The sequence below is a fragment of the Pinus tabuliformis genome, chromosome 2_1 (genome assembly GCF_031772625.1).
Source record: "Pinus tabuliformis cultivar Carrire ecotype Pingquan chromosome 2_1, CPIR1, whole genome shotgun sequence".
Classification (NCBI taxonomy): Eukaryota; Viridiplantae; Streptophyta; class Pinopsida; order Pinales; family Pinaceae; genus Pinus; species Pinus tabuliformis.
In genome coordinates this window covers 814,211,673-814,224,012 of record NC_142299.1, presented here as the reverse complement: position 1 = coordinate 814,224,012, position 12,340 = coordinate 814,211,673, and the positions used below count along the sequence as shown (strand labels likewise).

General features: G+C 31.3%; 1 protein-coding gene across 1 annotated transcript; it reads right to left on the bottom strand.

Moving 5' to 3' along the window:
• Window positions 1-5,232: 5,232 nt before the first annotated feature.
• LOC149203098 (protein TIFY 9-like) lies at window positions 5,233-7,337 on the bottom strand. The gene is made up of 6 exons (XM_089400110.1): window positions 7,110-7,337; window positions 6,715-6,970; window positions 6,504-6,603; window positions 6,210-6,366; window positions 6,027-6,084; window positions 5,233-5,869 (listed from the first exon to the last, which is right to left on the bottom strand). Exons 1-6 carry the CDS (start codon window positions 7,237-7,239, stop codon window positions 5,752-5,754), a joined length of 819 nt encoding a protein of 272 aa, XP_089256236.1. The 5' UTR covers window positions 7,240-7,337; the 3' UTR covers window positions 5,233-5,751.
• Window positions 7,338-12,340: the final 5,003 nt, after the last annotated feature.

Here is a 12,340-nt window from a genome sequence, read left to right as displayed (position 1 = left end):
ATGCACAAGAAACTAGACTATGCTCATAAGAAACAAAGGCGTACATGCGAGGAGACTACGGCCCTCCGAGCATTAACATGCAAACACTAAATAAATTATGGACATTAGAAACTTAAAGCTACGGTATATATAATGAAAAATGTAGGTACAACATTTAATTAAAAATTCAATAGTATGAAAGAAATTGATCTTGATTCCTTCAGTTGTATGAGTATTTATATAAAGCAAAAATAAAACCAAAATGCTAATAATATTTTTTGAAGTACCTAAGTGTCTAATTTAACATTCATCACTACAATATTCAACTTCTATGGTAGCAAAAATTGTGCCAATCTATAGATTAGAATTTCTTATCCATGAACGTGTGGACTTTCATGGATCAGGAGTTATATTTTTACATATCATAAATATTGGGAACAATACCCATATTCCTAATTTTCTCCAAACCATTTGAAAATGTCTTAACAAATGAATAATTACCCGATTGAAATATTTCATGTAAAAACTAGTAAAAGTGCTTTTACAAAAATTAAAAATCGCTAAATGATAATTTGAAACAAATAATTCAAATATAATTTTATTGTTTTAATTGTCTTTGTTGAACAAAATTAAAGCACTGAAGCAAAAGTGAATGAAGATACCATAAAAATGGCTGAAATTATGTTTTTTTAGGTTCTCTTTTGGCGACAAAACTCAGGACCAATACATTTAATGTTGACAAATCTATAAGTTTAATAATATTGTTCAATGTTAAATGCTAAGTATCTTTTTGGCTCTAAAAAATATTTAATGTACATGACATAATATAGTGAAACTTTCTAGAACCTGTGATGTATAATAGCAACTTATTTTTTTCCGCACAAACACATTAGTAGTGATTCTAAATTTTACATGACAATTTTATGGTGAGTATAAATATTTTGATATACTTACTTAAATTTGGCACGATATGAAGTGATTTTCATTTCATATCGTTATTATGAGTTGACCAAAATAACAAGAACTCATGGTTAATAATAATTTACTTTTCAATTGATAAGTTGATAAGCTTGTGTAACATTAGAGATTAATGACATAATATTTTTCATACTTCATCACAAAATCTCTAACTTAAAACTATTTAATTTTGTAGGTAACTATATTTATGAATCAATTTAAGATAATATTGTTTAATTTCACTATAATAATTTGATTATATTAATTTTAGGGAAACTCTCCTAAGTTAAGAAACCCATCTTCTTATCACAAAGGAAAAGGTAAAGCCATATAATATTGTTTAATTTCACTATAATAATTTGGTTATATTAATTTTAGGGAAACTCTCTTAGGTTAAGAAATCCATCTTCTTATCATAAATGAAAAGGTAAAGCCATTTATGTGGAGTGGGTTTCTCACCTAGGAGTTGCTTCTAGACTCACCTCCTAAAGTTAGGAATTTTCTTCAATAGAATTGGACTAGTAACAAAGAATTCAGTTAATATAATAATAATAATATTTTTTTCTTTTAGACCAAGTTGTGACACCTAACCCCCTTTGTCTTTCCCTTCTTGTACTTTCTCTCTGGTGGAGTCATTCCATCCTGTTCTTTGACATTCATCTTTCATAGCCAATGATGTATTTTATTAAAATTCAATGTATAATTATAGATTACATTTGTTAGCTTATCTCCTTTCATCATGTACATAATTACATTACTGGTATGGGAATATAAAATAGGCTTTATATTCTCCCTTTCTCTAGATTTTATATTTTCCTTCATGCACATCATCATTATATACAATAATTTTTACATTAAAATGTTAATACAATTACAAATATACCTCTAAAATTATTTCATTCAACTCCTACATCACTTTTTTAAGGATATTGTGGGCTCACTGGATGTTTACCTACTTTGTGACTTTGTTCTTGAGCATAGTGACTATCTTATCTAGTATACACATTAATTGTACCTATAAGTATCATTTTAATTCCACTTGCGTTGGTTCCCATTCAACATGTTTAGGATCATGCATATAAATTTTCAACTATGACACATGAAACACATTATGAATATTTATGGTAGAAAACAATGCAATCATGTATACAATTTATCTTATCTTATACAAGATCTCGAAAGGATCACAATATCTAGATCCAATTTAGTGCAACCCCATATCTTCAATGAACTTACTTTAGTTTCACCTTTAAAAACATATGCTCCCCAACTTTAAAGTCGCTTATTATTCTAGATTTATCTTTATATCTTTTTTGTTTGTCATGTGCTACCTTTAAATTTTACTTGATATTAAACATTTGTTCTTTTATTTCTTTAAGTAATACTACCTCGATTATTTCCTAGTTTGTTAGATTGAATCAACTACCTAGAGTATTGCAATTTCCCCCAAATAATGACTCAAATAGACTTATCTTTAGTGATACTTAATATTTGGTAATATAGGAAAATTTCACTAAATGTGATTGATTCTATCACTTTAATGGATTATCCATCACACACATTCTTAACATATCTTCAATAATCACATGATTGACTCTCTTTCTTTTCCTATATATTTGTGGATCATAGATTCCACTGAAGTTAAGATTTGTACCAAAACCTTTGAACTATCCCTTACAAAAATTTGATGAAAATTATGAACTCCTATTTGAAATAATTACTTTAAGTATGTAGTGAAACCTAACAATCTTTTTCAAATAAATCCCTATTATATTAACAAATTTATGATTTAACTTATTTAAAGTGAGCAACTTTCATTAATTTTTCTACAAATAACATTATACAATCAAGTTATCTTATTATCCTAACCAACTTAATAATAAAGTCAATAACTACCACTTCGATCTTAACAAATTTATAAATTTTTATACTTAATATCTATTCTTTATCAGTTATATACACTTAAATAGATAAAAAATCACATTCTCCCCCTAATTATAACAATCTTACAATTCTAATTTAATAAGAATAAAGGAAATGAAATCTAAGTTTTATAGATAAACATGTTATTATCTTTCCATTTATAATATAGAATTTTATATTTGTTTATTGCTCTATGAAGGCCATCAACATAGTGTGTCATTTTGTTCACGGTAACTCCAATATATCTAATTCTAGTTTACAAAAAATATTTTTCGGCGAAGGTCACATGAGACATCATTTGTCGACACGTTTCGAACCAACCAGTGTGGTTCATCGTCAGGACAAGTTGAAGAACCAGATCCAGCCTAGCAGTTTAAATAGGCAGAGCAAAGCCGCCAGCGGTTAAAAAGACTAACAGCTACTTTTGACTAGGAATCCTAAAAAATGCTACCCCGGGGACCCGCCCTTTAAATAAATTAATAATATGATAAAAATATTAAAAATAATAATTAAAAATATATAATAGTTAGTTCAATTATAACCAAAAAATAATTTATGTTAATAGTTAATTAAAGACAAATAAATAAAATCATATCTAAGGGGATAATAATTATGTTCAATTAGTAAAAATAATTTATAAAACTAGTTAGTTAGAGATAAATAATTAAAAAATTATATCTAAGGGAAAAAAATTAATGAAACTTATATGATAATAGTTTGTAATTGTGGGACCCCCTACATTGGGGAAACTGGTCGCTCCATTAACCAGAGGATTAGTGAGCATGCTGCTGATCTTAAGCATATGCGTACTAAGTCTTCCGCTTTGGCTGAGCACGCCGAGAAAACCAATCATCATGTTTGTATTGAGGAAGCTAGTGTTATTGCTAAGGTTTCACACTTCCATCATCAGAAATTTAGGGAGGCCCTTGAGATTGAAAAGAGGCCGAGTAATCTCAATAGAGATGATGGCTGGAAAATCATTCGATGTTGGGTCCCAGCTCTCTCGTCCTAGTCCTCGTTTTTTTAGTAGTATTATTTTTATTTATTTATGTATTTATTTAATTTAATTAATTATTTATTTATTTATATTTTTTACTCATTTTGTTTTTCCTTCCTAATTTTCTTTCTTATTTTTAATAATTTATTTGTAACAAAATATTATCACTAAGTATTTTTAATTACTAATCTAACTTAAAAAAAAATTAATTTTTGAATTATATAATCATTTTATTTTAGGGGGTTGGTCCCCTAGGTAATATAATTTAACATAATTTTAATATAATGTAATAATATAATTTTAACTTTAGATATAATTTTAATTTTAATATAATTTAGTTTTAATTATATTTTAATTTTAACATAATTTTAATATAATTTAATATAATTTTATCATTACAAACTATTATCATATAAGTTTCATTGATAAAAAAGTTTTCACTTAATTATTTTATTTTTCTAAGGGATTGGTCCCTCTATGAGAAATATTTTTTTCCCTTAGATATAATTTTTTAATTATTTATCTCTAACTAACTATTTTTATAAATTATTTTTACTAATTGAACATAATTATTTATTTATTTATTTATTTATTTGGAGGGACTGTCCCCCTCTAGGGTAATTTTTCCCCTTAGATATGATTTTATTTATTTGTCTTTAACTAACTATTAACATAAATTATTTTTTGGTTATAATTGAACTAACTATTATATATTTTTAATTATTATTTTTAATATTTTTATCACATTATTAATTTATTTAAAGGGCTCGTCCCGGTAGCATTTTTTAGGATTCCTAGTCAAAAGTAGCTGTTAGTCTTTTTAACCGCTGGGGGCTTTGCTCTGCCTATTTAAACTGCTAGGCTGGATTTGGTTCTTCAACTTGTCTTGATGATGAACCACACTAGTTGGTTCGAAACTCGTCGACAAATGATGTCTCATGTGACCTTCGCCGAAAAATATTTTTTGTAAACTTGATATGGATCACAGAAGCCTAAACTCTATTATATCTAATTCTATTTCAGTAAAAAAAATCTATATTTGGGTTTCTTTAATATTAAGTAAATCTAATTGTTTTAAGTGTGATTTTTGAAAAAAATTTCCGTGTATAATTTTATATGGATTTATTGAAATCAATTGAAATCATAAATTGGAATCATAAATTTGATGTGTGAATTTTGTACAATCTAAATAATTCTGGGATTTTCCAAAATATTGAATTAATACATACAATCAAGAAACTCATTTAAACAACATAAATCAAAATTTTACTACAAATTATTTTTACCAGATTTTAACCAAAAATTTCTTAGAAATTCCAAAAAATCACATTTAAAAACAACTCCCATATAAACAAATTGTTAAGATAATGCCCACTCTAATAAAATCAATATAAATGACCACGAATTTCGTTCACAGATTTCCATGGAATTTATATACTTATAAAAAAACTATATAGTGGTGAACTTTATGGATTTTTCCAACGTACATGATGTACTTTACCAACTCTCCACTTTTCACGTCACATATAAAAGACCCCCTAAATCAGGAGATATCTTTTTATTCTGTATAAAATTCATAAAATTTTAAAGTATCACTACAATAAATGAAAGAATGAAAACTATCTACTGAATGATTAAGGTTACAATCCAATTGGTATATCTGCGGTGCAGAATAAATGGTGCCAAATTAAGAAATTGCTCAGCAGCTTCGGATTACCAACCCCAACTATGTGAGAGTGTGAGGCGAAACTGCCGTCGCAAGCTGTGCCTACTTCTGCTGCCCACAAGCTTCGCATGTCACGGTGTGCTCGAAAGAAAACGCGTCCTTCGCTCAGTTTTAAGTCAACGAAAATGTCGCGTGAAGCCATTAATAGTTAATACCAGCCACCGACATTTCAAAATCCGTGGGATGGACAAGCCAACGAGAGGGTGATCTCGTCGTCTGAATCTTTCCCTGCTTTCGAAGGCAATGTCCCTGGCTTCATCGTGGTGTAAGGAGCCACTCTGTTCATTCTGTACCAAAAAAATTCATCCGATTAATAAACATTTGCCTAGTCACTCATCTAAATTTACACTGTAAATAATTTTCAGTAAATGATTTAAATTTTGGAATTGCTATTCAATCTTCTGAATATACATATTTTTTTTAAGTGATCTAGAGTTTCTTTACCTCTCCTTTCGCTTTTGGAGGAAGCGTTGCACAGATAATTTGCGGACAATTTCCAGACCTGCGCGCGAAAAAAGTAAAAAACACAATTTTCAATCTTGAAAACCTTTTCTTAACTTTTAACATTCTGTCAAATAGTATGAACCACATTTGTCAATATAAAATATTTTACGATCCGCGTCTTACCTACGGGAAGTCTTTCAGACTGGTCTTCATTGTCAGCGTTCGATGCAGGCTTTTGATGCGGCGGTTTCAATATGTGTTGGATTTTGCTGATATTAATCTGAGGTGTTCTTGCTTTGCTCGAGATTATAGAGCCGGCAAGCCTAATAATGGCTTCTGCCTGCCACGAAAATAACGAAGTAAGTCTGCGATCAATTAAATAACGTCAAGAGGACTAAAGATGCAACCGTTTTGTCAAAAAATATATGCGAAATTTGCTTTTAAAGTATTAAATTTTTTGCCGGATCAAAATAATACCTTCTCAGTCGGCACATTGTAAACATTCACCATTCCGTTATAAAAAATAACGAGTTGACCTGTGGACTGCTGCTCGGGAGATTTTGCTGGAACTGATCTGCTGCAAATAGTGCAAGAAGACATAAAGTTAGCCTTATACAACATTTAAGCTCGCTCAGCTATCAAGAATTCGCAAATATATCAAATTACAAATGTCTGGACATGAAAATACCTGGAAACCGGATCAGTTTGGCTGATTGCAAAAGGCACGGTGATATTTCTTTCTTTAACTCGAGTGTTTGAACCGTAATCGGTACTTAATGGAAATAATTCCATCATTTCGGCGTGACTGGGCGCCTCAGAGCGTCCATTAAGGCCCTTGGCCTGATGATTAACATAAGCCAAATCGCCATGCTTGTCCTCTGGAAGTCCGATCAACGAAAGCACCTTTTGCATCATCTCCGGTTTTATACGCGACAGATCTTGCACTGTTGATAAAAAATACTTACAAAATCAGTCAAAACATTCCGCCAAAACAAGAACAGAAGATAAATTTAAGGAAAGCACAAGCCGATCTAAAAATAAAGCAGCGAGACAATTTCAACGGGCTTGTAAATGAAACCATACATCTTGGCTTGGCTAGCTGTTTTCCAGGGCCGAATTCCAAATTGGTACTGACATTTACGCCTGTTCCATTTGTTCTAGAGGCGTTCTGAATGCGCACAAAGTCGAAAGCTACAGATGCACTTGGCGACATATCTGGCGAACTGAATTGTTTTGATAAATCACCAAAATTTCCACTGCAAACTACCTTATTTTAAGCTCTGATACTCCTGGGATCAATCAAAGAGCCGAATAAATGTAGATTATTTTGCGGTTCATAAGATGATAAATATTTGGCAGGCAGGGGCGGTAATCGGGTGAGGCGGCCTCGCAAATTACAGGTGTATATTTCGCATGTGCTGATCACTAATAGCAAAGTAAATAGAGGGGCATTAATTATTCTAAAAGTAAAATCCACGTTAATGTTGTGGATTCTGGTCAAATAAAGCCACAGCCCTTCCGAAGTCCGGACGGTTCCTGGTAGACGAACAGAAAATTGTATGTAAGTTGGACGAACGGTTTCATCGGTGTGCTAATTGTGCACATGGAGGGGTTATTGCTTGCTATGTACCTTTAATGGAAAATTAGGTACGAGTCGGTCGTGATGGAAAAAGAAGTGTAGCGCACTGGCGGTGATTGAGAAGAACGATTCTACTAGTATGTAGAATGAACATGTGCTTCATTTTGTGTTGGAGCAAGCGAGAGTTTTCAGGTATACGTTACCATAAATTAATAACTGAATATGTCATTTGTCGTCGCAGCACTTGTGTCATATTTTCCGCGCGTAGGACAGATATTAATCCCGCGTCAGAAACAGAGTCCATTCTGGCTTGCATATCCTGAGACCCTGTAGGATTGGGTAGGTTAGACAGTGATGGGAATGAGGTATGAAATTCGATGGTTTTGAAAATTTCGTCGTTTATTTCCATAAATTTAATAAAAATTGTGGAATGTTTGTAGTTTAGAAGAATTTTGAACTATGTTTAATGGGTAAGTTATCCGTCATTTTTACTGTTTTAACAACCTTTACTCTTAAAAAAACCGTTCAGGCATATGCTCGTCAAATTCCATTCGGTAGTGTGAAGAAAGTTTTTTTCAATCCTTTTTCCGTGTGTGTATATATATTTTTCGACCTAGCACAAATATAATGTATTATTTTAACCAACACTTAAACAACAATTGCTCCAAAAGTGTAAAGATACATCCATAAGATTATTAAATTGAAAATTTTGTACTTTGATTTTCGTAATGAAGTAAATAATATATTAAATTTACATCTTTTAGGGTATTATATGTATATATGCTAGGTAGTGTGCATTGTATAAGAAAACTCATATACTTTGAGATAATTGAATTTATATTTGTGTTGTGGTGAATAAGGGTAGAACATTAGGGGCGGTGAACATTAGCTCTAAGCGTAAAAGGTTTACAATAAATTTTTACAAATATACTCATTTTTCTTTAGAGATATATTGAAAAATGTCGGCCATATCCTAAAATATATTGGGATAAGAGATTATATTGAAGACCGGTCATATGCTTTTAGATAATTTGATTTTCATAATCTAAGTAAATGTTATTTTAAATATATATATATATAGATAGATAGAGGTGTTAAGTAGTGTGTATTGAAAGTTGCATTAATAAAACCCATATATTTCGAGATAATTGTATTTATATTTGTGGTATGGTGAACATGAGTAGAATATTAGGGGTTGGTGAACATCAACTTTAAGAGTAAATGGCTTATCACATATTCTTACAAATATATTCATTTTTTTTAACAGATATATTGAAAAATGTCGTCCATATCCTAAAATCTATTGGGATAAGAGACTATATTGTAAATTTACATGAGATGTAGCATATAACAACTCATTTTCTTCAACATGATTAAAATTTATGTCATTTTCTAAATGGTCGGTGTCATCATGTAATTCAACTCTAAGTTTGAAATGATAATCGTATTCTGAGAAGTCATGGTCACATTTTATACTATGCCACATATTGTTAGAATGATGCATCAATGTTATCATGTATTGCTTGACATCGGAACTCAACGGATATGCGAGAAAATAGAAATCATCAATGTGAATAGCAGTTATAGTTGAATGAACAGAAACCCATGTTGTTTTCTCAGATATTTTGTGTGCATTTAATGTTATGAATCATCTTCTATGGTTGGGCACATTTAGAAGCACCACTATAGTTCCTACTCAATAATGGAGAGGAATAATTGAATCCAATAATAATCCTAAATTATTAGACCTCAAATCCTAAACTTTGTTGGAGAAGGATTTCTACCATGACTTGATTCATCACATTAATTGTATATGTTGTTTCATGAATTGTAATTATTATCACGTCATTATTTAAGCATCATTTATACAATATTAATTCATCATAGTTCTTTTTGTAGGTGCATTATTTTTAGTGGTATACCTTTGCAATCGCCAATCAATGACTATATACATGAACTCAACCAAGAGAATCCTTTACACAATTTCAATGGATTTTAAGTTTTGATGTTGTGATAGATCCAACTTACACATGCATTGCCCTTAAAAGGCTTGGATACAAAACACTTTCATAGATGGCTACAATTTTTGCTTTAATTTTGAACCAATGCATTTAATGATTTTTCCCAAGAGAAATTATCCATTTGAAAAAAACTAAAGGTTTTGAAGAAACTTAGGAAAATGTTTTCATAATTTCGTTAAAGAAAAATTTGCAACCTAATTTATGATTATAGTTATGCATATGCTTATTTTTTTTGTTTAAATATATAAAGATTTTCCACCAACATATAATAGATTTTCTTATATTTTCGCCCAACCAAATTAATTGGATCCCAAATTTTTGGAACTATTGGCTATGTATGAATAATTAATTAGTATACATCACTCATGAGAACACCCTCAATTTTTAATTAAAAAATGTAGATTTATGTAAGTTTTTTTTCTTTTTACTACTTTAATTCTATTATTTTTTTTTCACTTCTTCCATCATTTTGTAAATTAGTATATGTAGAAATTTCGAATAATATGACACTTATTCACAGAGATTATCCCAATTATACACTATTGCGGGATACATGCATAATACATAACCTCCTCTACGTTGATAATCAATTTAGCAGCATTAAAAACAATGAAACATCAATCGCATGAGCACATTAACACAGTATGTAACCCGGGGGAAGCATACAGCTAAAAACCCCACACTATATGTATATTATAATGATTGAGAACATGTAACAATACATAGTACAATACTCCTCACAAGTACTCAGTACTATCTCCACCTGTTACACACAAAACTAGCTTAGATCTGAACAATCACAGCTCAAATCTACTTTGCCTGCCTCCACTGCGCAATCCTGCATGAGAATGAATGATTATGGCTGATCCAAACTTGTATTTACTTGGCTGAACCACATGAGCACAAGCTAAAATTGCCTTGGTATTGGCCCACACTGCGCAATCCTCATTGGAATAACTCAATCCCTGCATCTGCAAAATCTCATGCACAACTAATAGTCACAACTCACCCTTTCAATTACCTCTAACATTTGTCTCTGTTGAACTGTCCATGCACTGAGTTAACTGATGTATTCTTTAGTTTCTTTATGAGTTAATAATTAGTTAATTAATTAACAATCAATTCACACAACTCATCACTAGTGTATTCTTTAGTTAGACTAAATACGACTAGTTCAACTAAGTCAAATTGAAAACAACTCCATCAACTCGACATCCAACTCCACAGAACTCACATGCATGAGTTTTAACTGAAGTCCTCCATGCAATAACTCAACTAACACATAAGAAACCACGTGATTCCTTTTGTTAGCTGCATGTGCCACATCCGTAGCTCGAACTGAAGTGCTCCAAGAGAATAAGATAATGTTTAGAGTCCAAATATTACTAAGGGCTAATAATATTTGACTGTTTCTATTTTTAGCCTGGCAGTCTAAAAATAGACTCTGATCACTTCATTGTGAACCAAAAAATAGAAGTCCATCTATTTTTCCCAACATGACCAATCATCCATAAACAGCATCCTGCTACTCATAGACCATGATCCATATGTCTAAAAATAGACATAGTCTAAAAATAGACTTTGCGCCAAAAATAGCCTGCGGGCCTACTTAGTGAAGGCGACTCCTTTCCACTAAGCTCCATCATCTTGTTGCATTTTCAACAGTATAAGCTACTCATGGAAAAACCATAAGTTTTCAATTGAAATATTGTAAATTTATGTAAGATATAAAATGTATCAAATACTTCTATTATTATTTTTTTTCACCTTTCCCAATACTTAGGCAGCATATCATGTTTTATATTAATGCCTAATGTATATTAAAAAAACAAAAATGACAATTGAAAATATCTTTAAAGAAGAAAAAAAATACTAAAATATAATATAATGTAACATGTGTATTGATCTAGGTCTGGGTGTGACAAAGGACCCTTACAAGACCTTTTAATTTTGTGATGTGTTAAATTGCATTTTTAAAAGAACATAAATGAATACATATGCATGTTGTAAAGAAGAGGAACATGACATTCATCAACACATGAAAACATAAGCCGTTGATAACGGAGTTCGTCCAGGAGGGACTATGTCTCTGGGCCCCGATGTCAAGATGGTGTAGGCTGCTGCATTAAGTGCTGTCAATAGTGATGATGTGCATAAGAGATGATGTCAATATCATACAAGGAAAATTCCCTCACGCAGGAGTGTCTCCAAGAGATGTTCCGCTACAGGAACTCTCAGTCAAAAGGACTCCTATCAGTATGACATAGACTCATGCATGATGATGATGAACATCTCACCAACATGGCATAAAGGGATTTCAATGCAATCATACATGACAACAACATGAGTATCCCATCAACATAACCACAAAGGGATCTCAAATAAAACATGACGAATCATGACAACAAGTACATCACACAAATGATTTTGTATCACATCAAGGAGGAATCATTAAAACAAGTAAGAAGCAAGATCCCACATCAAACACCAAACAGGGATCTGTGCAGCACAATGCATAGCAAAAGAAGTACATGAACACACTGCATATACCTCACATCCAAGGGCCATATGAAGAAAAGGATATCAAGATGTTGAATCTATTCGTACCATCAATCTCATGGCATCGAATCACATGGAAATGGCTGCTTGCACATGAATGCTGACACCTACACTCCACTTAGAAAAGAGTTTGAAAAATGAAATGAGCAAATGGA